This window comes from Rhynchophorus ferrugineus, unplaced genomic scaffold (genome assembly GCF_030347505.1).
Source record: "Rhynchophorus ferrugineus isolate W39M unplaced genomic scaffold, kcgeb_rfMv2 rfM5, whole genome shotgun sequence".
Taxonomy (NCBI): domain Eukaryota; kingdom Metazoa; phylum Arthropoda; class Insecta; order Coleoptera; family Curculionidae; genus Rhynchophorus; species Rhynchophorus ferrugineus.
In genome coordinates, this window is record NW_027472584.1 from 6,359,252 (window position 1) to 6,385,876 (window position 26,625).

General features: G+C 31.8%; 2 protein-coding genes across 2 annotated transcripts; both read right to left on the minus strand.

The window, feature by feature from the left end:
• Positions 1 to 90: 90 nt before the first annotated feature.
• Positions 91 to 9,133, minus strand: trx (histone lysine N-methyltransferase trithorax). Its single transcript, XM_076405687.1, has 7 exons — positions 8,886 to 9,133; positions 7,448 to 8,773; positions 6,976 to 7,368; positions 6,750 to 6,920; positions 2,072 to 6,690; positions 1,708 to 2,011; positions 91 to 1,646 (listed from the first exon to the last, which is right to left on the minus strand). The coding sequence occupies exons 1-7, from the start codon at positions 9,027 to 9,029 to the stop codon at positions 1,473 to 1,475; spliced, it is 7,131 nt and encodes a 2,376-aa protein (XP_076261802.1). The 5' UTR covers positions 9,030 to 9,133; the 3' UTR covers positions 91 to 1,472.
• A 556-nt stretch (positions 9,134 to 9,689) lies between these two features.
• Positions 9,690 to 16,292, minus strand: LOC143197604 (uncharacterized). Its single transcript, XM_076406145.1, has 2 exons — positions 16,082 to 16,292; positions 9,690 to 10,070 (listed from the first exon to the last, which is right to left on the minus strand). The coding sequence occupies exons 1-2, from the start codon at positions 16,262 to 16,264 to the stop codon at positions 9,819 to 9,821; spliced, it is 435 nt and encodes a 144-aa protein (XP_076262260.1). The 5' UTR covers positions 16,265 to 16,292; the 3' UTR covers positions 9,690 to 9,818.
• Positions 16,293 to 26,625: the final 10,333 nt, after the last annotated feature.

Here is a 26,625-nt window from a genome sequence, read left to right on the forward strand (position 1 = left end):
TTTTTTTCAATTTTATTAGGATATTTTAATAGTTATGGCGTTATCATTATCGTGTTACCTAATTAATTATCATGGGTAATTAAAAAGCTATTCTTTATTTAATATCTTTTATTTGACATAGTAAATACATGTTTATAGCACAGCTGCTGAAAAGAACGACATAATTAATTGTTAAGCACCAAATTCGGTATGTTCAGATATATTAAAATATAATAACTTTACAGATTTTTAAGACACTAAATCATCCCATCAGCAACTAATCATCAGACTACCTAACAAGGCCTCTTATCACACGGTAGAAACATATTTTCTACCTATGGGACTCAAATTGATATGTTCATATTGTCATTCAAATATTAAAGCTAAATATCTACAATGAGTCTTGTACACTATGTCAGGTTTAATAGTGATGTAACAAAACTTACTAAGGGCTTAGTATAAAGAGTAAAAATGGCAAAAAGTAGAAAAAAACTGGTAGTACATTAAAGCTTTGAGAGTAAAACATATTGCCTATTGTATAAAAAATTTATAACTATTGCATAAGTACCTGTGATGTCTTATTTTTTAAAGTGACGTAAATTCAAATTAAAACTAATATTAATCAAATATAAAAAAAACTTATCTAGAAAAGGCATTTAAAAAAAGCTTTAGTCCATATAAACTGTACACTATCATTTCAAAAAATACGAAAATTCTTATTTAGTTTATTTTACAAAATAATATGTGAGATAAAATATATAATATTTATAAAGCTTCTGTTTAAACATGTATTTATCTTTTTACAAAAATAAATAATAAATATAGAGATTTACAATATAAAATTCCAAAAATTCAATTTTGTTAATTAAAATGGGAATAAAATATAAAATCGAGCAATATCGATGGCGTTATTTCAGAAAAAAAGGTTTCTTTTGTATTTTACTTCTGTATGTTTTATTTATTAAATGTCTTTAATATCTCAACTTTTATATCAGCAGTGATGTGGCAATAGCATCTGCTGCTTGACGTGGAAATACAGTAGCAAAACATTATCAAAAACTATTGTTAATAAAAAGCAATATCAGACCTAGCTATAAAAATTTGAAAAAACTACATATCACATGAGATGTTTTCATTATTATATAACAAAATTGAAATGGGCCAAACACCTACACAGCCAATGGCACAAATGCATGTATAACTCACAGCCAAACTTACAAAATTTCAAATACTGACTTTACAAAAAACTTACCTCTATTATTTTAAAAATGTATTTGCTTATATGGTCTATGTAGGTGCTTGAAGACAAAATAAAAACAATGCATATACACACGTTAGTCTGTTAGTCAACAGTTACATTATTCTCTTTGAAAGAGATATTACTTTTTGAAAGTTAAAAAGTTCATACATACAAATATTTACAAAAACCACAAAGTTTGATGTATTATCTTTGTCACTAAATAATGTTCTTGTACATCAGTAAACACTGGCATTTAATTAAGGAATTTGCGACATCTTCTGGCACCACAAGTGCATGGTATTTTATCCTCTTCGAATGGAAATTTATAATCGTATGTTAATTCTTCACCACTTAATATTCTCCTAAGTGCAAATATGATGATGTGTTTGTGTCCCATTATTTCCACAACTTTTGAGTAACAGTTTGGCTAAAATAAAATAACAGTAATAATTAAAACCTACCCTATATATTTTATATTATTGACTTACATCACAGGAATGATTAATAAATCTAGCTGCATTGCCTTTCATTGTAGCATCGACTACAAAATTATCGTCCACCCTGAACATGTAACACCCGATTCCTTTTGAATTATAGAATTTCTCGCGTTTATCCGTTAAAATTGACCTAATTACTTCCCCGGCATATTCGATAACCATTTCACCAGCTTCAATATCTCTTAAACAAAACAATCCTTTTCCATGTATTTTTGATCTATATACACCTACAGATAATCTTGAGGTTTGTTTAAGATTTCGGAATTTCATTGCTATTGGAAAATTGTTTACTCTTCTAAAAATAAATTTAATATGTTTAGTATTTAGAACACATAAACAAAATTATATATCTTACCTAGACTGTACTACTTGCGAATCAGCAGATATAAATGGCTGTCGGTGCTTTGAAGATAGCCAGCTAAACATATCATTAGGATCTGTATTCCGATTTTTATGAGGCTGGCATCTTACAGCACCAAATCCGTGAGTAGACGAGTCAACAGTATCAAGAGGGTGTGGCGTGAAGTTAAACAAGGTTTTATATTTAATACATTTTGAAGCCCCTGGAAGCTGCTCTATGAGGTACTTGACATGGCTAGATTTTAAGCCAATTAATTGGACGGATTTTAATTGTTTGCCATCTGTTGGCAACAGGGGCATATTATGTGCTGCTCTTGCATTTTGTACTGCTTCCCATACTTTAGCCCAACAGTCTGATATCGATGCAGATGAATACTTAAAGCCTTCCTTATTTTCTATTGTATATAATATTGATGGAGCGCCATAGTTGTCGGCTTCCTTTTTCGGAAGCTTCGGACTAGGTTCTGTTATAATTGCCAATGGTTCCTTATCAAGCAGTTTTGATTTTTCTTCCATTTTTATATATGTATCAGATTTGTTGGTTCTCAAAGGTGATACTACAGCAGGTTTATTAAGATTATTACGGGAAGCATTTTGAACGTTATTAAAGTGAGAGCCAAAGTTAGCTATCATTGATATCGCTTTAATATTAATAGGAGAGTCCGTAATTTTATCCAAATTATCTAGCTTTGGCATATCTAAATGTTTTTCATGTAATTGTACTACTTTCGTTTTTAATTCAAGAGTATCTTGTTTAATAATTTTTGTTTCTAAATGGTTGTTCACAACTGGAGAAGGCAGTGCTATTTTTTTCTGGGGGTTGGATACAACCGGGGTTGTTTTACGAACGTTTTTCTCAGAAATAACGAATTGTTTTCTTGTATCAGTATTTAATGACTTTGAATGATTCAGGTGTAATTCACTTGTCTGAACATTATTTTCCAATTTCGGTAAATTATTTTCCATGCGCTCAATCTGCGTGTTCGTTTCTGGCTTTACTTTTTTCCCATTTGGTTTTAACTCAACCACTTCGATTGATTTTGTTATACTGTCGAAGTTTTTAAGTGGGCTATCTAATTTGTCTATATTTTTCAAGGCATCCAACTTGATATATCTGTCTTTGTCAATCATTTTAACTGCTTTAATAGGTTCTTCGAATAACTCAATTTTTACCTTCTTCTCAATTTCTTTCAATGGTTCATATTTTGATAACTTAGGTAGTTTTTCTATGGACTCAAATTCCCTGAATGGTTTTTCTTCAAATCTGTGGATCTGCTTGGAATCTACATTCTGGCTGACGCGAGACTTTATAATTTTATAATCCAATATTTCAAATTTCTTATTTCTTGACTTGGGATTATCAGTAATTTTGCCCAAGTCTTTGGAAAAAATAAATTTATTATCCTCTATTTTGCTTTGTGGTGGTTTTTCCGCATCAGGAAACATCTTAGTTATGTCAGATATTTTCTTAGACGATTTAACAGTGTTAGTAGGCATAGGTAATACTCTGCTCATTGGTCTGCCGTGAGAAGTGGGCGGTTTTGGTATTGGAGGGACTATGTTCATTGGAATATTTTGATCAGAAACAAAAGGTGCTGTCGGCAAGTTGATACAATTCTGTGGAGCGGCTGCAATTGGTTTTTGAGTTGTGGACGGCTGTGAATATATAATTGTTGGATTTTGCGATGTTACGACAGCAGCCGCTTGATTTTGCGGATACCGTTGCGGAACTTCAATTTGATTAGGGTTCACTAACACAAAACTATTCGATGAAACATCAAGAACTGGCTCTAGTTTACTGGTTTGGAAGACTTGGGTGGTAGTACTGTAACTGCTATTAGCAGTAAGCACACCAGGAACAGGTGTTGGAAGAAATTGTTGGCTCTGCATAACCGTATTTTGCACAATAGTTTCAAATCCATAATAAATTTGAGGTTGAGGTTGTTGAGTCCATCCGAACGTACCACTACTATCTAAAACCAACTGTTGGGGCTGCTGCACAATAACAGTAGTAGGCTGTATACTCGGTAATATTCCAATTACGTTACCATCTGAACGAATTTGTAGTAGCTGAGTTTGAGGTTGAACTTGAGGAGCAATTTGTACATATTGAACTCCTTGATTTGTTTGCGGTTGTCCAAAAGCATCAACAAAAGGTACAAATCCAGTAGCTGGTGTTGGTTGAATTGGTTGTAACACTACAGGGTCTCTGCGGGCTGGTTGATGTCTCTGTACCAAAACTTGCTGTACTTGTTGCAAAGTCATTGGCTGTGCTTGTGTCTGTTGTACTTGTTGGACTTGCTGAACTTGTTGAAATTCAATTGACGGTTGCACAATTTGAGGTGTTAACGATGGTCCTACGCACAAAGGAACTGGTATTGAAATTGTAGCTGGAGTTGGCTGATGATCGGATATAGTAATCGTTGGTTGGACAGTAACAGATTGTGGTTGTGGTGTTGCATCTTGTGGTACAACATTAACCACTGACGTGTGGACCTGACTTTGATATGACTCATAAGCCTGTATAAGTACAGGTTGTGTTGGTTCATTTACTTGAACAGTTACCTCTATTGGTTGTGTTGTTATGCCAATATCTTCTTCATTGTTAGTGTTAATGTCCTGCTCTGGCATATTTTCAGAATCACTTTCACTTGTACACAATACTTCACAAGTATCCAAATGTCTTTTATAGCTAGCTTGAGTGCGATATGTGCGCTGACATTTCTCACAAGTTACTGGTTCCTCAGATATAGCCCATGGGCTTATTGAATTTATCCCAATAGGCGACCCACATTCACTAGAACTACTATCATCAAAAGTTCCATCTACTTGCAGAAGAAGCATATTACTGGGTGGCTCTTTAGATATTTTTCTCTTCTTTGTAATAGGAGGTATGGTGCTATCTAACTTATAACTCAAAGTTAAACTTAAAGGTGGTATTCTTGATTTTATTCCAGGATCTGATTTAGTCCTAACAAATTCTCGGGTTGATCGAAATTCTGGGGCTTCTGCAGTAGAATCGTCGTCTTCTGCCTTCTTTAACGAATCAGCTATACTTTCTGTGTTGCTATTTTCTAAGTTAAGCATATCTTCATAACTAAAATTTTGAAAAATATCTTGTACAGAAATTCCATCTAATATATCATGGGGTAGGTCCTCTAATATTGTATCTGTAAGTTCAGGAGACAAAAGCTCTGCTCCATTCTTCTCTTCTTCATCTTCATAGTCCATTTCATCTGTTTTTTTCTCATAAATTTTTTGCCAATCTTTAACTTCCTTCATAGCTTTATCAACTTTAATTTTACTTAATGTATGATCTACTGTAAAATTTTTATCAACAGTCAGAGTTGTTATATTTGGATTCTGAACTGACGTTTTGATTACATATGTAATTAATTTCCAGGGTTCTATAGTTGACCAAAATATTCTATAACAAACAAAACCAGTCGGTATAATCGCATCCACTGTGTCTGATATAAAAGGTTCAATTTTTCCTAGATTAGTGATGTTTAATGAACCTATAGTACAATTAACACTTTCAGGTTCAGATCTTTCATTTTCCTTATTATATTGTTCTATAAATAGGCTTCTATTAATTTGAAAATCTTCATTAGCCTTCAGACAGTGTTCTGAATCATCTAACTGATGTTTAGAGCAATAACATGCTTTAGTGAGAGCTTTAAAAGTAAAATTAGCTTTCCTGGCACATATAAAATGATAGTATTCATTCTTACAAATGTGACACTGCAAACTTGCACCTAATTTGTTACAGAATGAACATTTAATCTCCTTACTCTTTTCTATAGTTTCCATAACATTTTGTAAATGATTGTCTAGTTCTTCATATACATTAATAGACCAATAAGCACAGTTTGCATGGACCCAAACATTATTTCCACAATAAAGTAACCTTGATTCTTCACAATCCAGCTTGTCTCCTATATTATGACAAAGAGAACAAGGTCTTTCATCTAAATCTTTATTAGGTAAACTTGGAACTTTTTCTAACATTGTTCTATGTTTTAAATGATTATGGCAATATGGACTTAGAGGTATGTCTTCAGCTGCTTCATGAGATTGAGAAAACCAAGGAAAAACACTTTGGAATATGTTCTTGTAAATAATTAACATTTGATCAGAATGGAACGGTTTCAAAGCCTCTTTCATATCATTATTGAATTTTTTAACAGAGCTATATTCACACAGCCTATTTTTAATGTCTAAAAGAGTATTCGCAGAAGATTGTGATTCTTTTTGCAGTTTTTCACATTCTTCAAATGAGTAAATCTTATCAATATCCTTTTTATAATTATTGTTATCAATATCAGTGTGATTAGTCAATAATTGCCTTCTAAAATGAGAGCCCTTAAGACCCACTTTCTTTAATATACTTCGAGCTGTTTTGTTTTTTATTAATAATCTTAATACTTGATTGAAGTTATGATATAATTCCGATTGTACAGACCTGTGCCATGTAACAACAGACCCCTTTAAGCAATGGCTACAGGTAAAATTTGCAGAAATTGGAAGCAGCTTTAAGATATCATATTGTTCACTAGTTAATTTTTCACATTCCGAATGGACCCACTTTTTACATCTTGAACATTCCAACACCTAAAATTAAAAAAAAAAACACTTACATTTCATTTATCGAAATAATTCTTTAGTTATACCTTGGTAGTAGCATTATTTTCTTCAAATGAATATTGACAAATTGGGCAATACATGCCTATCTTTTTTTTATTTAGGCAATTTATACAAAATGGCATGTTTCCAGGAACACTAACTAAATTATAAGCAGTAGCTGTTCCACAATCCTGACATTTTCTACATTCTCTGCAAAGCTAAAATATAATGTCTTTTAAAACACCTTAATTTACAATATAGTTAAATACCTACCATCTTTGAATTATTGGAATCTTCTTTGTTGTTAAAACAATCAGTATGGTAAATATTAAGGCATTTTGGACAACTAACTTTACTTCTATCAAATCCTTTACAATTTTGACATGGAACACATCTAACACACATCCAATTCTCTTCTGAATTAATTCGAAACCCAAAACTTTCTATGCAAAAAGTATGATAAGGTTCACAACATACTGAACAAATTAACATTTGATTTACTCCAGCACTGCCACAAAGAAAACAAATGGCACCTGTTGAGACAGCTTTCGATGTTATAACAGAAAAACCATATTTATAACGATTATCATAATTTTGTTCTTGGGAATAGTCTAATAATATTCCTAGAGAATGCTGTGGTTCTTCGGACAGAGGTACATTATTAACCTAGAATCGTTAAGTTTTTGAATTGACTTTTTAAACATATTCATATGCAGAAAACTATGTTAAATATCTTGAAACTTACCTCCTTATTAGATGCCATTGGTGAAATTTTGCTTCTTTCCTTTTTAGATAAATTACTTTTTTCAGAAACACTTTTCAAACTACTATTTGATATTAGTTCTTCATCTGTTATATTTGGAGAATCAGTTTTTAATGTATCACTAATTTTAAAATTATCACTAACAGTACTTTTATCACTAATAGTTTCTTGAGAATCAACTACCACTTTTTTGTCATTATCACTAGTAAAAGTAGCCAAAGGTTGTCCAAGTACAATTGAAGCACTTCTACATACATGTTTTACTCTAGGACCTTTCAAATCAATTTTTTGCCTTTTAACATCAGATGTAATAGCTACAGTGGTTACAGCTGTCTTTTGTGGAGGCTTATATCTAACAGGTCTTTGTTTAACAAGCATCTCAGGGCTTTTTGTAGTACTTTCCACATTTTTTTGCCATAAAATTGGTGGTAAGCTGTTGTTAAATGACAAATCAAAGCCTCTCATATTTTTAGGGAGAAGTTGGGTGAGATTCTGTTTTAAAGTTAAAGGTAAATGATAGGCTTTGATACACATTTTCAACCAACAGGCTGGACACCTTGATCTGTAAGCACACTTGGCAATTTTCCAATGTTGACTTCTAACAACAGGAGGTACATAACAAGCTCCTTGTCCTGTTTGACATAGCAAAATATTTGAATTTTTGTTGCCAACATTTTGGCGTTTAATCTGTTTTGATATAAATTTGCGACAAGATTCACAACTGTATATGTTAAATTTTCTAGCTTGTTTAACAAAACGGTAATAACGAACAGCACCACAAACACCACAAATAATTGTACCAGGTCCATTATGTAATTTGGTTGAAAAAGATATCTGACTACCAACTTGATTTGGTAGTTTTAGGCGTGCTTGGCGTAAGATTACTTTATGGCCATTTGAAAATGCCATTTTATCTTTAGCATCACTACAACTCTCATTATTCTTTTCTTCAGTTGGTTTAAGGGATCTCTTAGTAAGAACTTTTTTCTTAACATTGATACTTTCATTTAGATCAATAAATCTTTTATTTGGTTTGATAACTCTTGATGAATGTACACTTCTTGTTGGTAATACAAATTTTCCTGCAAAGTTTGGTGCTTCTTTACGAACAAGGCTCTTTGATAGGTTATTTCTAGTTGCCTTGCTATTCTTTAAAGGTGTTTTATTTCGAATTTTTGTTATAAAATTTCTCTGGCGACCATTTTTACAAAGGGATGTACTAAGCTTCCTTGGTATTTGTTCTCTATGGGGCTTTGACTTTTCTGTTTGAGCAGTACTTTCACCTTCATTTTCAGATAGATCCTCATCCTAAAATAAAAAAATAAAATGATTATGTAATTCTACTACTATTATATTAACTTTCATTCATTTTAAGTTACTGGTAATTTATATAAAAGTAGCTAAAAACATTAATGTTTACCTGTTTATTTTCTTTGGAACTTCCAATAACTGTCACTGAGGAACTATCGCTTCCATGAGTTAATTCGCCCGTCGGAGGAAGCACATTAACCCTTTTTCTATGGCAGTGTTTAGAAGGCTTTCCTGGAAACTTACTTCGCCCCATGTTTTAAGCAAATTTTAGTTTACATTTTATAGAAAAAAACATTTGTAGTAAGGCATCACGCATCCAGTCTAAGAACAACAAAATTGGAAATATCGATAACGATGTACGTTACTTTACCCACAGCAATGACAAGCTTGACAGCGTAGTTTACTACAAGTCTAAATATTCGTTGACATAATAGGGGTTTGTTTGTTATTTTTAGATTTACTGAATTACAATTGTTAGCTCACATAAATGTAGTTATATGAATTCGTTTTAATTGTTAACTATATTTAATGAGATATTAAATTATGTATATATTACCTTCACCAATTTGTCAGTATATAGTTTATATATCAATATATATATATATATATATATATATATATATATATATATATATATATATAAACCAAGAATAACATAATAATAAAATACACAATTGCAGTTAACAGAATTTTATTTATTATTGAACATGTCACAATATCATAGCTTCATTTATTTTAATTAAGTTTTAAAGTTTTAATTAAATTTTGGTGATACCTAACTTACATTTTACTTACATTACCACGTTTAGCTATTATTTACTAGAATTTTGTTATTCAAAATAGATTTTTAGTACGTTTTTTTACTTCAAAAAATATATACTTTTTGAATTATGATTTTTATTATAACTTATTATATTTATTGATTAACTAAATGGATTAACTTTAATATGTTAGTGGAAATTATCTGAATATAAAAAAACGTTAATATAATCTTTGGTTGATATATGGATAGTGATGATAGATAAAAAATTACAAATACATTTTAATATAAAGTTTCATTATTATCATTGTTTCCTCCTGTACCAAATTCTTTACTAGTGGTATATGTCATTGCATAATACATGACAGCCATTACTGCTATCATAAGTACAACTAGGGCTGCATATGATATAACAATATTCATCCACTTTAAGACTGTTTTTCCTCCATATTTTTTAGTAGCCAATCTGTTTCGAATATACCTGAATATTCGTAAACGTATTGGCAATCGTTGTGGTATAACCCCATCAGTTATCTGTAAAAAAAAATTAGGATTATGCAACTGTAAATACAATCTAGATGTAATGTTAGGATTAAAATATATTTTATTTTTAGCAGGAGATCATCTAGTAACTATTAATTGAAACATATTTCATAAATACCTTTTTAATTATATTCTTAGGCGTCAAATCAAACATGTCAATAGATATCCATTTATTAAAGTAAAGTTGAAAGCAAATGTATTAAGTAACATATGTAATGTGGTATTCCTAATTTTGAATATTATGGATCCATGAATCTAGCACGAGGTAATAAAATTATAAAAAGTTTGAACGTAAATTGTCAGAGTTTGAAAAGCACGCCCATTAAAGATGAATAGAGGATTCAATAGACCACTTAATAAAACTTTGTCCAAACTGATTTTTATTTAATTAGGGCAATTAATTAATTTTCATTTATTTATATTTAATTTTATTTTTAGTCAATTTAATTTTAAAACATATTTATTTTTAAGAATAGACAAAAAATCTATTTTAGAATATTTATAAAGTAACTCTTATCATTAATTTAATTGAGTTGGATGCTTGGCAGAAATAATATATTTTTAATTCAATATGAAATATACACAATGCATTCGAAATGATATTGAAAAATAACTATAAAGATTAAAAATGTGTGTTAATAAATTACTGATATTATTGGTTGCATTAAATATGGTAATTCTATCTTTAAGAATGTATTTTATAAAATATAATAGTTATTAGTTCCATAAATTGAATAATAAGTTGTTTTTTATTGGATATATTATTTGTAAAAAATAGTTTAAACATAATATATATGAAGCATATTTTGTTTTGAATTTTAATATAATTATTATTCTTATATATTTCAGAACCATCATATTAGATAATAGGCGTTATGTTTAGTATGGTACGATACCGAGTAAAGGTTTACTTTAGATACAACATTTATTGTCTTCAAGTTACGTAAATTAGAATCATAAATCTCAAATTTATAGAGATAGGCAACCACAGTATGGCGATAATGATTTAATGGTATCTTCCAAACATGTTTACTCATATAATAATATAAAATATTGATTTGTAAATGATTTATCAACAAGAAAAAATAGAATAATAATGTTTTTATAATGTTAATAATTATTGTGTACGCTTTTTCGAAGGAACAAGTAAATTAATGGGGATATTTTTAATCAGAAATATTTACTGATCAAAAGTATTTGTATATTTTTTGGTAATTAAGTAAAGTGATAAATATGACAATAAAAATAATCTCTGTATTTGATACCAGTAAAATAGATGTTTCTAATGGTCGAATTTGAAGAATTTGTGTTATCTATGTATTAATTGGCTTAGCAAAAATTTTGCCTCCCTTCTTAAAAGAAAACGGGGGCACCTGGAGGCGTGAAACTTGGCATGCTCAAAGCTTATATCGAGGAAGAATTTTTAGGCCTAATAGTTTTGTGTAATATGCGCTACAAATAAATATATTCTAATAAAACGAAAAACGCCCAAATCAAGCAACCTGGAATAGCGATCTGATCAGTGACACAAAATATATAAGCAAACCCAGCTGGTAGCCATGCAGGTTAAGAGTTTAGCTTGCCGACTATAACGTACTAAGATTGAGTCTTGCTGGGAATAAAGATTTTTTAAAAGTTTATAAAATGAAATAAAAGATTATGTTCGTTAAAATTAAGTGAGGGTTTGTTTTTTAAATTTGAAAAGATATTAAAATGGAAAGTGACTGATTAAAACATTATTAAATGAAGCCAAAGTCAACAAGTTTGGATAAAAATAGATTAAGAGAAAACAAATTAATATTCCCGCTTTATCGGAAGGTATATAGCTGTGGAAGCCCGGTATATGTGAAAATTTCATCCCAACATAGATTAACAAAATTCGAGAATAACAAGAATCGTCTATTTTCTTTGCTTATAAGATATTTAGATTTTCGAAATCACAATATTCATTTAATTTAATGCCTGGTGAAGAAAAAGAAAAATTATTCTTGCTTAAGGACTATTATTAATTGATATGGTTCATGATATATCATTGTACTAAAGGTAATTCTAAAGGTTGTTAATATTTTTCTGTAAATTTTACTTGTATTGATTTCTGATTAATTTCAGGTTTCATTAGTAAATACATTTATTAATAAAGCACTAACCGAATATTGCAGGTAATAATACGTTAATGTGTGCATCAAGTGTTAAAATCACTATTAACTAGAATATTAGCAGTTATAAAATAGTTTGATATATTTTTAGTTGGGACACATGGGACGTAAAAAAAAGTAGAAAGCCATAGATAAATGAAAGCCATAGAAGACAAACTAAAGATGAGCTATCTGCAAGGGCGAGATCGAATAGTGAAATAAAAAAGCAAAGAATAATGCAATTTTCTTAATTACATACATTTTTAATGTTTGTAATTATTTTTTCTTTTAATCAGCTTGGTGTATTTATGGTTTTCGTAATATATACTTTAGGTGAGAATTATGGATAAAATATAAGGACTGTATGAATATATAAATGAAGTAATGAAAATATGTAGAATTTAAAATGAAACTAATTATATAATTTGCATAGATGGAACACATAGGATAAATAGAAGAAATTATGAATTATTAACAGTATATTTGTAAATATTTTAAAGCATTGATAAATATTAAGGTGTGTAATGATCATTGCAATAAGATATGTGACTATCACATCTTATTCTTTAAACCTTAAATTAATTATTTTGATTATTTACATATATATAGACCTAGGTTTTGGAAAATCAATAGTTAACTTATAATGATTGTAAATACTTACCTTTAATATACATTTCTAAATTATAAAAAATTAATTACCTAATTATGTTCGTTATCGTTTTAAGTCAAATATCAATTTCAAAATTGTTTAATTCACATATTCTCTGTTTTTGTATACAAACATGTATTACTTCATTTATTCTTCCTATTCATTTCCTATTCCTATTCCTATTCATTATGTTTATAACATAAAAGTAAAGAAAGATCATGTATACTTATATTTGAAGCTCCGAGGTTCTTAAAATATTCCTATTTTTGATACTTTGTTATAATGTTCAATGGCGTAGTAATTTACACTTATTAATACTTTGTGGTTTTATTGAAAGTTAATGGAAATTAGATTTAATTAAATGCCGGCTTGGTGGCGCAGTGGTAAAGGCGATGGGACGGTCCTCCTACGGTTGCGATAACCGCGGGTTCGAATCCTGCTGGGGCATGGTCGTAAATTTATGTTTGTGATTGTTTAATATTTGTGTATGTTCTAGGCAAGAGTGTAAAATCCGACAAGGAATATGATCCCAGTCACGCCAATAACCAGGCTGGGTAAGACCGGATGTCTTCTGAGATGATTTCTAAAGTTGGTCACTCGGCAGTCGGTAGGCTTAATGCTGAGGACCGTGGTTCGGAGCCCACGTTAAACTTTAGGCCCAGTCCAGATAAACTCATAGTTGGTAAAAGGAGACTTTAAAATATATATATATATATATATATATATATATATATATATATATATATATATATATATATATATATATATATATATATATATATATATATATATATATATATTAGTGAGTGTTAGTTCTTGAGATAGTTGCATATATTTTAATATACAGGCATTTATTATTTTAGTTAATGTTCTATATCAAATACATTTCTCATTTTATATTAAAAGTTTATTAAAAGTAACATATAATTTTTAAATTAGTCTATTATGGGAGAAACATGATTAATTTAATATTGTTGTTCGAAATGACTGGTTTAAAATATTCGAACAGTCTTTAAAGATATACATCATTCTCCAAAATACTTCAGACTACATATGTTTTCTAACGACACTTGTAAAATATGACGTAATGTGAAATATTGAGATGATTTATCCACCCTATATTCTCACTTATATATTTGTATTTATTTTGTTAAGTGTAGACCGTTTTAAAACAAAATGCCATTGTTGGCGAATGACGGATGGTTTATTTCTACATTTAACTGCTATCAGTTAATTGTCTGAATAATATAAAATTTCTTAGAACAGTACTAATGGATATTGAAAATATACATATAAATTTAATGACTACCGTATATTAGTCAAAATCGTCGATCGTTTAAAAGAAAGCGATAAAATCGAAAAAATTAAGCTCGAAAATGAATTCTGATACGTCAGAGCGCTTTTTCTTTTAATCGAATTGTTCTTTTATGATCAATTTACGATTACAAAAGTATTTTATTGAAATGTTGATGTAATTTTTTATATTTTAAGAAAGAAAGCTACCGCTGTACAAAAACATTTATGTCGAGCATCTAATGAGATTAAAATTATTAATGGAATAAAAATTTTCTCGAGCTTTGAGGTTATATTCTCAATCTTACGAAATACGCTAGGTTGTAAAAGTTTAGAAATTATAAGGTATCATGGCTTTAAATTAATTTTAAAGGATTTGATTTTATTTTAGATGACAGATGGTGTTACTGTGTAATAAATCGCTTTACTGACAGACTTCAGTTTTCAGTATATGTCATTTCGTCGAAGTGTAAACAAACATTTTTTTCAATGCGTTGAAAATGTCTGAATATGTATCGAGTAAATCGCATTTGTGGAAAGTTTTACTTTTTTACTTTAATCTGAAGAAAGGGGCGGCTGAAGGTCAACGAATGCTGTTTGAAGCTTATGGAAACCATGCTCCATCGATTTCAACATGTGAATACTGGTTTCGACGTTTCAAAAGTTAAAAGTGATTTTAACACCGAAGACTATGTGTCAAAGAACTCGGTGATTATCTGCATAAAAGGCTAGAAGAACATGCACAATTATTGGCAGTAAGACAAGAAACAGTTTTCAAATATTTGAACGACATGAGTACAAACGACATATGAGTAAAGATATATCGTTCTTTCGAGATGAAATCCGTAGATTGCCTGAAAGATGGGAAAGTGTAGTCGCTATCGATGGACAGTACCATGAATAAAATACTGATACCCATTTTTCACAACAAAGATTCAAATTTTAAAAAAATCCTTTAAAACTAATTTATAGGTATAATAATTAAAAAAAAAACTATAACTATATATATTGATAAATAATTAGATATTGTTACTTTTCTCTTTTCTCTTTACAAAATTATTTTACAATGAAATATGTTTATAAAAGGTTGTTCATATTAAATTTTTATATTATAGGATATGAAAAATGTGCCAAAATATATTAACATGAGTCTCAACGGTAATATTAAGTTAATTTGTGAATTCAACATGATTCATAAACTATTTATATTATATTCCTCAATTATACGTATAATTTGCAAGAACTTGCATCGTTGCAAACACAAATACTTGTGCGCAAGCTATGATTCCCCACAATTAGATCTTGTCATGCTTAAATTAATTAATCATCATGCTTAACATGAGGATGTCGGCCGCGGAGTAAAATATCGATATTTTGATATCTTAAAGAATATAAACAACCAGGAAAATTATCAATATTTTCTAAATATTTTTAAAAGTAGCAATATTTTTCATACACTTTTAAAATCAAATATCAAAATGTGCTATGCATTTAAAATTAACTACTAATCTTAAAGCTTTATTAAAAATAATTCAAAAGGTCTTTATTACAGTCCTCTACCCTATTGAACTAGTAAATTTGTTAATTATTGTTATAAGCACGGTCATAGAAATAATAAAATAAAGATTAATGCAGCCTTTTTTATGTAGACTAAAAATAGGATGTTTGCCAACTTTAAAACGGTAGTGTATACTGTGTTATTGAAATAAATATATTATGTATGTTAAATTACTGGTTTTTGTTTTATCAATTGCTTAATATTTCTTAACAAACCACAATACGGAAGTTGGAATAACTAATTTTGATGTATGTTGAACTATGATGTTAGATTTGTATATAACAACAGTAATAACAAAATAAAATGTTAATATCACAGTTCCAAGCATCTGTTTTGATGTAAAAAATAATGATTTTGATTAACTTACCATTAACAGAGGTCTTGCAACATAACGAGGTGGTGAGCTTGATGAATAATAGCGCACTTCATCGATGGAAACGAAATCCACGATTCTATGTGGTCTTGGAGATTCAAACTGTGGATTGTTGGTTAACGCAGTTCTGGATTCACCCCAATCTTCATCTTCGGTCCATTCTCTGATGAGAACCATTTTGTAAAGTGGGCACGGACTTGTGATTTACCTGTGGTCGTGTTTAAATCGAGAATGAGCAACTTTTGCTTTATGAATAACTTATATAAACAACGATAAGCAGAGCTATACCTGGAATGCGCTTTTTACGATCTAATTGAGACAATAAGGTATGCCTCGTTCAATATCTAAATCGATTTATAGAAAACATTTTTAAAAATTTATTTCAATATAATTTTTTCGTGTGTTAGCATTCGTATAAACAAATGTGGTAGGATAAAATAATAATGGATAAGTGTGGTAGAAATTTGACCACAATGTATTAAATTATTCATGTTTCTCTCATAATAGAGTAAAAGGACTAATTTAAAAAATATATGTTACTAAAACTTGTATTCACAGTATTTTCAATACAAGATCAGAAACGTATTTGATATATAACATTAATTAAAATAATAAATGTCTTGTAATAATTCGAATAACATGGGAATAACTGAAAGTAACATAAAACACTGCTAAAATTATACAACTTTGTTTAATAATGTTTTAATTTCACACTTTCCATTTTAATATTCATTTCAAATGTAACAAACAATCATTCACTTAACTTTAACACGGACACTGTCCTTTATTTTATTTTAAAAACTTTAATAAAATCTTTATCCCCAGCGAGATTCAATCCAAGTATATTATTGTCGGCCAGGTAAACTCTTAGTCGCATAGCTACTCGTTGAGTTTGTTTATATATTTTGTGTCACCGATCTGATGGCATTTTATTGGAATATATTTATTTGTAGCGCGTATTACACAAAAATATTAGGCCTAAAAATTCTTCCTTGATATAAGTTTCACGCCTCCAGGTGTCCTTGTTTTCCTTAATAAAGGAGGCAAAATTTTCGCTAAGCCGATTAGTATATAGATATATTTAAACATTTTTAAATATTTGTTTTAATCGATGATCTTGTTCCAACATCATAATATCGTTATTTTAGAACATTCGAGAGATTTGGAGGAAAAACATAATCAAGTGATTTTCACCAGCTTGTTGTAAATGAAATAAAAAAGCCGATACTATAGACTTCTGTCTCACAAAAAGTATTGATACAAAAAAGTGTCGAGCAGAATCGTGTTTCAATCTGTCTTCTGATCATACACGAATAATAGTAAACGGAATAATTAAGAATAACAGTTTCTTCAAAAATTATCTTCAAAGATAAAGACCCTCCTCTGTATAATAACAGAACTAACTAGCCCCTATTTGGAGAAAAAATATTGATATATAAACACCAGAAATGAATATTACAGGAAGCAGCATATTTCGCGATTTCTAACAGTGAAACATCTCCAAAAAAACAACATACACATCATGTACATTCATGTATAATTCGGGCAAAAAATGCAGAAAAAAGAAAATTTAATAAAGCAGTAAAAGATCTGAAAGAGTTGATTAAAAAAAAGGCCGACATCTTCTCAAAGTATTTTAAAAATGTCTTTAAACTCTTTCCGTATCAACTTTTCCATTCACTAGCTTCCTAAATTCGTCATTTTAAATGGATTTACCACATAAAAAATACACTGTCAAAGAATTTTAACAAATAATAATCAAGAGATTAATTGTTGAAAAGCTCATAGATATGATCTAATAACCGAAAAAATATTACAGTAACTACCAAAGAAGGGGGTAAAAATATTAACATTTATATTCAATGCTATATTATGAATTAATTATTTTCCTAGCATCTAGAAAGTAGCTTAAATAATAATGATTCTCAAACCAGGGAAAACTATACATAAAGAGGCTCAATTGTATAATAGAAGAAAAAATCATTCCTGAAGACCAATTTGGGTTTCGCAATAAGCATGGAACAATAGAACAGGTGCATAGACTTGACCATCTTGCAAATTATAGGGTATGCCTAGTCCCTAAAGCGTTGCAACAGAAACTTTATCCAGCACTGAGAGAAAAAAGAAACTTACAGCCACCAAGACAGCCTATACCATTTAGCTCGCCTAATGTACCAATACAACATTCTCTTATATCATATTCAAACGCAGTAACCAATAGCCAGATCCAACCTAATACGCAGAGAATGCCAATCACCACTGAACCTATAAGTACTCTTAGTAAATTAGAGGAAATGATGGGTAAACTTATGAAGCAAATGAGTACAATGGTGAATTTACTCACCGTCGTCGTTACCAAGCTAGCCTAATGACTGATAGCCTTTACAGTAAATATAAAATACCCATCTGGAATGCTAATGCACTCCAGCAACATGCCAGGGAGCTTAAAATGTTCTTATATGAACAAAATATTGATGTCATGATGGTATCCGAAATATATTTCACAGATAAAAATTATTTACGGATTCTGAAAATACCCAGATGATAAAGCCCATGAAGCAACAGCCCATGAAGCAACAGCTATAATAATTCGGGAAACCATAAAACACAATGAAAGAGAGAAATTCAACGAGGAATATTTACAAGCCACCAGTGTAACCATTGAAGAAGTGCACGGGCCATTAATAATGACTACTATCTATTGTCCACCTAAACACAACAACAAGGCAGAACAATACCACGGTTTTTTTAACGCGCTAGCTCATATATTTATTGCCGGAGGAGACTATAATGGGAAACATGTAATGTGGGGTTCTAGATTAATAACAGCAAAAGGCAGAGAATTGGTCAAAGCAATGAAGGCACATAATTTACAACATATCTCTACTGGTGAGCTAACATATTGGCCGTCAGATAGAAATAAAATTCCCGAGATCATTGACTTTGTGTTACAAAAAATATTGACCAAAACGTGCAAATGCTTTGATCAATCATCTGATCACTCACCAGTTATTATAAGAGTCAACTCAAATATTATCAATAAAACAAAACCACCTTCTTTGCATAACACCAAAACTAACTGGCCATTATTTAGAGAGAAATTAAACAGTTTAATATCTCCAAATTTACCTCTCAAAACAGAAAGAGATACAGAAATAGCAGCAAAAAATATAACAAATACTATATAAGAGGCTGCATGGCAGGTCCGTGTGGTACAATGGACTGCATGTTAAATTGAAAAAGCTTTTGCCCCATGCGCACTTTCAACTGATGAAAACATACCTCACAGACAGACATTTTATTGTTAAATAGGGTGACGAATACACTGACCTTCACCCAATATGTTCGGGTGTTCCGCAGGGCAGTGTTCTTGGCCCATTGTTATACCGATTGTATACTCCTGACCTACCGACCTCAAGAAACACTACTGTTGCAACATATGCTGACGATACGGCGATTTTATCATCACACGAGGATCCAATATCAGCTACAAGAAACCACCAACTTCATCTTAACAAAGTCGAATTGTGGTTGAAAACGTGGCGTATCAAAACAAACGAGACAAAATCTACCCATGTTACATTCATCCTTTATAGAAAAACATGTCCCTCAAGCAGACAATGTTAAATATCTAGAAATGCGTTTTGATGGACGTTTGACTTGGAAAAAACATATAGCGACAAAACGCAAACAGCTTGGGCTTAAACTAAACCTAAACTATGTATTGATTGATAGGGCGTAAATCTAAATTATCATTGGATAACAAGGTTTTGCTGCATAAGTTAATACTTAGGCCCATTAGGACCTATAGTATTGAACTGTGGGGTATAACTAGCAAATATAACATAGCTATCCTCCAGAGGTTCCAGAATAAAGTATTGCGTCGATGCCCCATATTACCGTCTCCAACAAACTGATTCAGCGCAATATCCCCTTAGAACCCGTAACAAGTGTGATTTGAAGTGTTAGTGCGAAGTACTCTGAAAGGCTATTAGTGTATCTCAACGCACTTTCCAAAAAGTTAAATGTGAGCTATGACAGTGTAGTGCACAGGCTCAAACGCACAATATGAAGTGATTAATAGACACATAGAGTGATATTTAATAATCTCCAGAATAAGTTAAAATAGTCTTTGGAATAAGTTAGGATAGGCTTTAAAATAAGTTAGAATAGTATCTAGAATAAGATTTATATTATAAGTTGTACATCAGATCACTTAATGAAGTGATCTTCTACATGTCAGGATAGTTATATTATATAACGGCAATCATATAATAATACTTGTTGCCCATTGCTAGATTGTTGAAATTCTAACGTGGTAGGTTGACCCACTCATCAAGGAGGAAATTACGAAATTGAGACACATTTGGGTGTGTTATCCATTCTTGTTGAAAGCATTCAACGAACCAGAAGCAGAAAGGATATTTGTGCCAATCTATTAAACTATCATCAGGAACCTGAGGGAGAACTGTTTGATCTTTCAGAAGTTATTTAACGTTTTACGGGTGATACTATACATGGTAATGACGGGATACACAAAACATGGTAAAACATTATCGGCGAATAGGAATAGTCATAAGGATTGTGGCTAGACGGCCTAAAAGTAATGCGGCAACAGAATGATAACAGTATTCAACACTTACTTAGTGTTTTGACAAAAACAGTACAGTGGGAACTCCACAAAGATAACATTAATGGAAGGGTTGCAGTTGCGAAGCCCTTTTTAAACGAAGCCAATGTTAAGTTGTAAAACAAGTGGTGCAACGATTATAAAACTTGATGATTGGAAGAATGTGGTATAGTCCGATAAATCATCGTTTATAGTGTTTCCTATAAATGGTCGGGTTTATGTATAGAAAATCCCAAAATAAGACTGCAATCCGAATTGTTTGCTCCCTAGAGTCAGGCATGGGGAAGATTACGTTATGATTTGAGCGGCAATATCGTGGTATTCAACTGATCCTCTCCAGCCAGCACAATTGTCAGGCGTCAACATAATTGAACCGTTATGGAGGGTTTTGGAGGTGAGAGTGAGGAGTAGATTTTCATCTCGGAGAGCAAAATATCACGGAAGCAATTTCCGGGTATTTTGGTACAACAATGAGACAACATTCGTTTAGAAACTATTCAGTTACTATTTCGTGAAGAATTGCTACTATTTTAAAAGCAAATAGTGGCTTAAAACCTTTTTTATAAATAAATATTGTGTATATGTAACGAGGTCTTATTATTTTATCTATCTCCAGTATATCGGTAATTCAGTATCTATCAGTTCTATTCAGTAATTGTTTTTAGTTATATTCTCTGTTGTTAATCCTATAAAATTAAAAATTCCTTTTAATACATATCTTACATATTTGATAAATTTAATTAAAATCAATAAATTCAGTTCAGTTAGCGTGAAATATTATCGAAAAATTAGTTTATATATTTTCAGTAATTTTTACGGATTGGTTCAATTCGTAAATCTCTCAGTTCTGAGATTTTTTGCGTTCATTTTGTTAAAGCCGTTGAGATTTTTGGGATGTATTTTTTGCTGCGAATAATACTGGCTACATATAATCCAAAACTGTTCGATTGGGTGGGCTTGTGACAAATTGAGGGTATTTTTTATTTTGGGGACGAATCCTAATAAATACTAGTTGTGTGGGTCTGTTTTATACTCTTCAATATATCGGGATGTTATAATGTCAGCTTGGTTACATATACTTTCCATATTTCTCTTGATTGTTATATATAGCACAATATATAATATCTGTATATTATTATTATTTAATTTTCTGTTTTATAAAAAAGAACAGTTTTCTGTGTATTGGTGTGGCCATGGAAAGTGGATCTACTGCGACGCTCTCAATCAAATGTCATGGGTTGGTCCAGGAGAGCCATCTATAATGGCAGATGCAATAAGAGTTTCTCAGGATGTTTGTTTTCCTCATTTTTCTTTCTCGCTGTCAAAACAAGGTTCTTCGATTGATTACCAATACCTATCGCTATGTAAATAACGAAGAACTGCACGATGACCTGGAAATCTAATGGATTTACGAAGTTATCCAAGATTTCGCCTTGAAACACGAAAGAAGATTACTAAATCATACTAAGGTGAAAATTGTCCTGATGGAGTGTTGTCAGTCTGAGTCATCTTCTGCAGTAGTGATCATTTGTTTTATTAATTATTAGAGCTAGATCAATTAGAAGTATCTTGAATTGAATTTAATATTGCGCATACGTCTAACACATTCTTAACACACCTTTCCGTTAATTTTAGAAGTCTCATTAATATATCAACTCCCTATACAACAAATCATTTGATCACAGGTTCTCATATTCTAAAGACTGGAACAAAATTTCAAAGTTCAAGAAGGAGGCATATAAAACATAATTATTATATTATATATAATCTATATGACTAGTACTGCACTGAATAAGGACTGCACTGTAATCTGTTAAGAATGGTGTTATATGTAAGATATCTAAAAATAGACGCTGGGATGATTTTCACCTGTTTTTACCTTTAGTGTCATTTTGTATTTCCGTTCAACAAGTCGTCCTTTCTTTTAAATAAAATAGTTCTTCTGAACTGAAGTTTCTATGAATTAAAATAGTCTACTGACATTTGGACAGAAGTTAGCAGTTCAGGATGAAGTGCCACCACAGGGGATTGCAGTAGCTTAGTTTTTTAGCCGTAGACTATTAGAGTCCGGAGTCACTAAAACTTGGAAAACCATTCCATAGAGGGAAACCATGGAAATTTGAGTAGAAAAAATGCTATTTCGAAGATCTTCAGAAGCAAACTGGTGGGTGAATGTATTATTAGATCTATTCAGACGGGACAACGGCCACATCTATCGTTGTAGTCTTTTCTTTAGGACGGAGGTGTAATATCATACCACTAGTACTGCAGTGTTACGAGTGTAATATCTAAAAATAGACGTTGTGATGATTTTTACCTGATTTTATACTGAGTGTTATTTTGTATCGACAAGTCGTTCAACAAGTCGAATTTTCTTTTTTTTAAATAAAATATTACTCACGGGGCCTAGACTTCGTGCTTGGGTTCGGGGAGTGGCGCCCCCGGGGCCCGAGTCTTCCACAAGGGGTTGTGTTTGCAGAGTGTAGGCTATGGTCTATATTCTTCCACAGTATAGGTGTGACAACCCGTATGTTCCGTGAAAACATTTTTTAATATGAAAAGATACCATAAAGAGAATTATGTTACGGTGCAGGGATTCGGAACCCCAGTGCCGGTCGAGAACGCAGGTGACCGCGCAGGCACCGCTCGAGCGTCTGTGCAGCACTTCCGGCAGGTGACCAGGCCGGAGTGGAGGAAACAATTACTAGCACCCCAAATGTTGGCCTGAAAAGACCCAGGATTGCATATATGCCATTAATCACATATAGCACCATCGAATATTATAAATACTTTTTAATCGTAACAAAAGATGTTTTGTTAGCAAAACTGTTACCTTTTGTTATACTTAAATTTTTGGTTGCGTCTGTTAGTGAACTTAAATCAATTAAAAAATTGAGGAATGGTTCGTTACTAGCTATCACCGCCAATTACAAATAATCGGAAAGGGTTATGAAAATAACCAAATTTCACAATAGCGAAATAAAGGTATCCCCTCACCCATCATTGAACTCTTGCAAAGAAGTGATATCCAGTAATGATTTGCTGGTTTGTACAGAGGAGGAAAGCATAGATAATCATAAAGCGCAAGGAGTAATCTCAGTGAAACGCATCACTTCTAAGAATAATGGAGTTAAAGCCGTCACAAACAGCCTCAGTAGCAAAAGACATTCCCTAAAATTTGTCTTCGAGAAGGAGTCCGAGCGAGTTTAAGAGTTAGGCAGTATATATTCAAGCATTCCCTTTACGATAATGTCAGCGCCAGAGATTTGGACATATCTCGCAAAAATGCGCTTTTGTGGAAAAGACATTCATAGTGAAACCGAATGTATATCACCATCAATTGGTATTAATGGTGGCCTACTCCTAGATATAGAGGATGTCCGGTACATAAGGAAGAGTTCCTAGTTCAAAAGCTGAGAATAACCGAAAAGATATCACACTTTGCAGCAAAATATAAGATTAAGAACCAAATAAGAAACACCCAATTTAATTATGCAAAAGCAACAAAAATAAATAAAACTTATTCTACATCAGCAACACACTATGAAGAAACACACCTCAAGGTACCAAAAACCAATAACGCAGAACAAAACCTCTTATTTAACATTTAAACCCCCTATAACTAAAGAGGGCATTTGGCTACAACCCCCAACCTCATCACAAAAATCAGGGGTCCTATCCTACCTGTCCAAAATCCAATCACCCTCCAAACCCAGACCTTAACTAGAGGTGCGAATCATCAAACTATCCCCATCACTTCCCGGCCATCCCACACCTCATCCTCCAACAAAAAGGATGATTCCTACACTAGAGACAAAGGCAGCGGCAGCTCAAGTTATAAAGACAAAGGTAGCGGTGACTTGACTGCTAGCTCCTCTCGTACTTCTTCGCTTCTCCTCCTCTACAGGTGACATGGACTGAAATCTATAAATAAGATTAAGATACCATATCTACTGAAACAATAACAAATAAAATTATACAATTGAATTAGACTTGCTTCAAAGCCAGAAATAGTGAACTGCAGCTTATAGTGGGATTCTACAGGCCCTCTGTTTTGATCTTTCAGGAAATCATTCTAAAGAACGCAGATTCTCTCTTAATCAAAGGCTTCCGATCTATTAGAAAGGAAATAATTGATAATAGAAGATCATCGGAAGGAGTAGCCATCTATGTCAGTAATGATATGGCCTATGAGGAAGTTGACTTGAGTAGAAACCTTCAAACGGTAGCCATCAAAATAAATTTTGCAGGCAGATTTATTACTATCTGCAATTTGTATTTATCTGCATCGATAATTGTCACCCGAATATATATGGATAGGCTAATATTAGAATTGCCTGATCGAATAATAATCATGGGAGACCTCAATCCCACTCCAGAGTGGGGTTCGCCATCCTATAATCAAAGGTGTCATATCATAGTAGAAATGATGTAAGATAATGGACTTCACATACTTCACGATAACTCGTCTACATTTATTTCCTCTTTAATCGGAAACCGCTCCTACCTTGATTTGGGATTATGCTCCACATCTCTACTAAGCCAACTACAATGGTCGACCATACAAGACCTACATGTTAGCGACCGCTATCCAACGATAGGTGAATTGGAATATCTCACCTACACATCACAAAAAACATTTACAAACAACATACAAAAATAGATTGGAATATGTATAGAGAATCCATCTTACTGCCTTCTCCCACATTGAATATAGATACATTGGTTGAAAAATGTACGGAGGCTATTATTAAACGAGTTGGGTTGAGAACTGTAGGAGAGCCATCAAGGATATGAAACGGGTACTTGATAGGTCCAAAAGCCACCTAACAACTCAACATTTTGTGGAAATAACATTTAATGCATATTGCTAGGAAATCGATAAGGCACTCTAAAACCAGGTCATGGATGGAGTTTACCAGCAACCTAAATCCACAAACCACATCCCAAACTATATAGAGAAATATCCGGAAGCTGAAGGGTGCCCCACCATCAAACATAACAACAAATGTTAATAATTCAGATAACATATGCGACCCTTTAAAAATATCGGAATCTTTTGGTAATCATTTGCATTTAATGTATTCCAAAAATCAAGATGATAATATTGCTGAAAATATACCAGAAGTGGAGAGAGACGATGCTACCCTGGACTGTCCCATTACCTTCGAATAACTTTCAGATGTTATATCGAAAAACAAGGACTCTTCCAGCGACCCTGACGGTATAGGACAATCTATATTAAATAACTAAGTATAAACCAACACTTATATTTAATAAACATTTATTACTTAATATGGAATAAGGGACAGATGCTATTATTGTGGAAACATTCCATACTAGTTTCGATTCATAAATCTGGAAAATCAAGACTCTCTCTCAATGGGTATAGGCCGATATCTCTAACCAGTCATCTATGCAAAATACTGAAAAGAATTGTTAATAATAGACTAATGTATATTATACAGAAATACGGACTGCTATTAGTTAGGGGCTTCTCTATGTTGGACTACCTGATGGACTTTGAGAATAATATTGTGGTTAGATTTAATGACAAACAAACAATTTAATGAATGGAAAATAGGAGGCAACATATACCGCTTAAAACTATCCTTTTTAAGTACCGACCCTTCAGGATCAGATTTAATGGTGCGCTGTCATCCTCATATCCTCAACTTAATGGAGTACCGCAAGGATCAAGCATAAGACCAATCTTGTTCCTTATAGTTTTTAGCTCGATCAACATGATGGTACTAACACAAATCAAGGTCGGACTTTTTCCGGATGATATTGTCATTTACCATATGAATCGGGATCACAAACTAAGTCAAAGCCTATTGTAGAAATGCATTGACTTCTTTCCTTTATGGGCAAAAACAAATGGATTATCGTTATCTCCCGACAAATC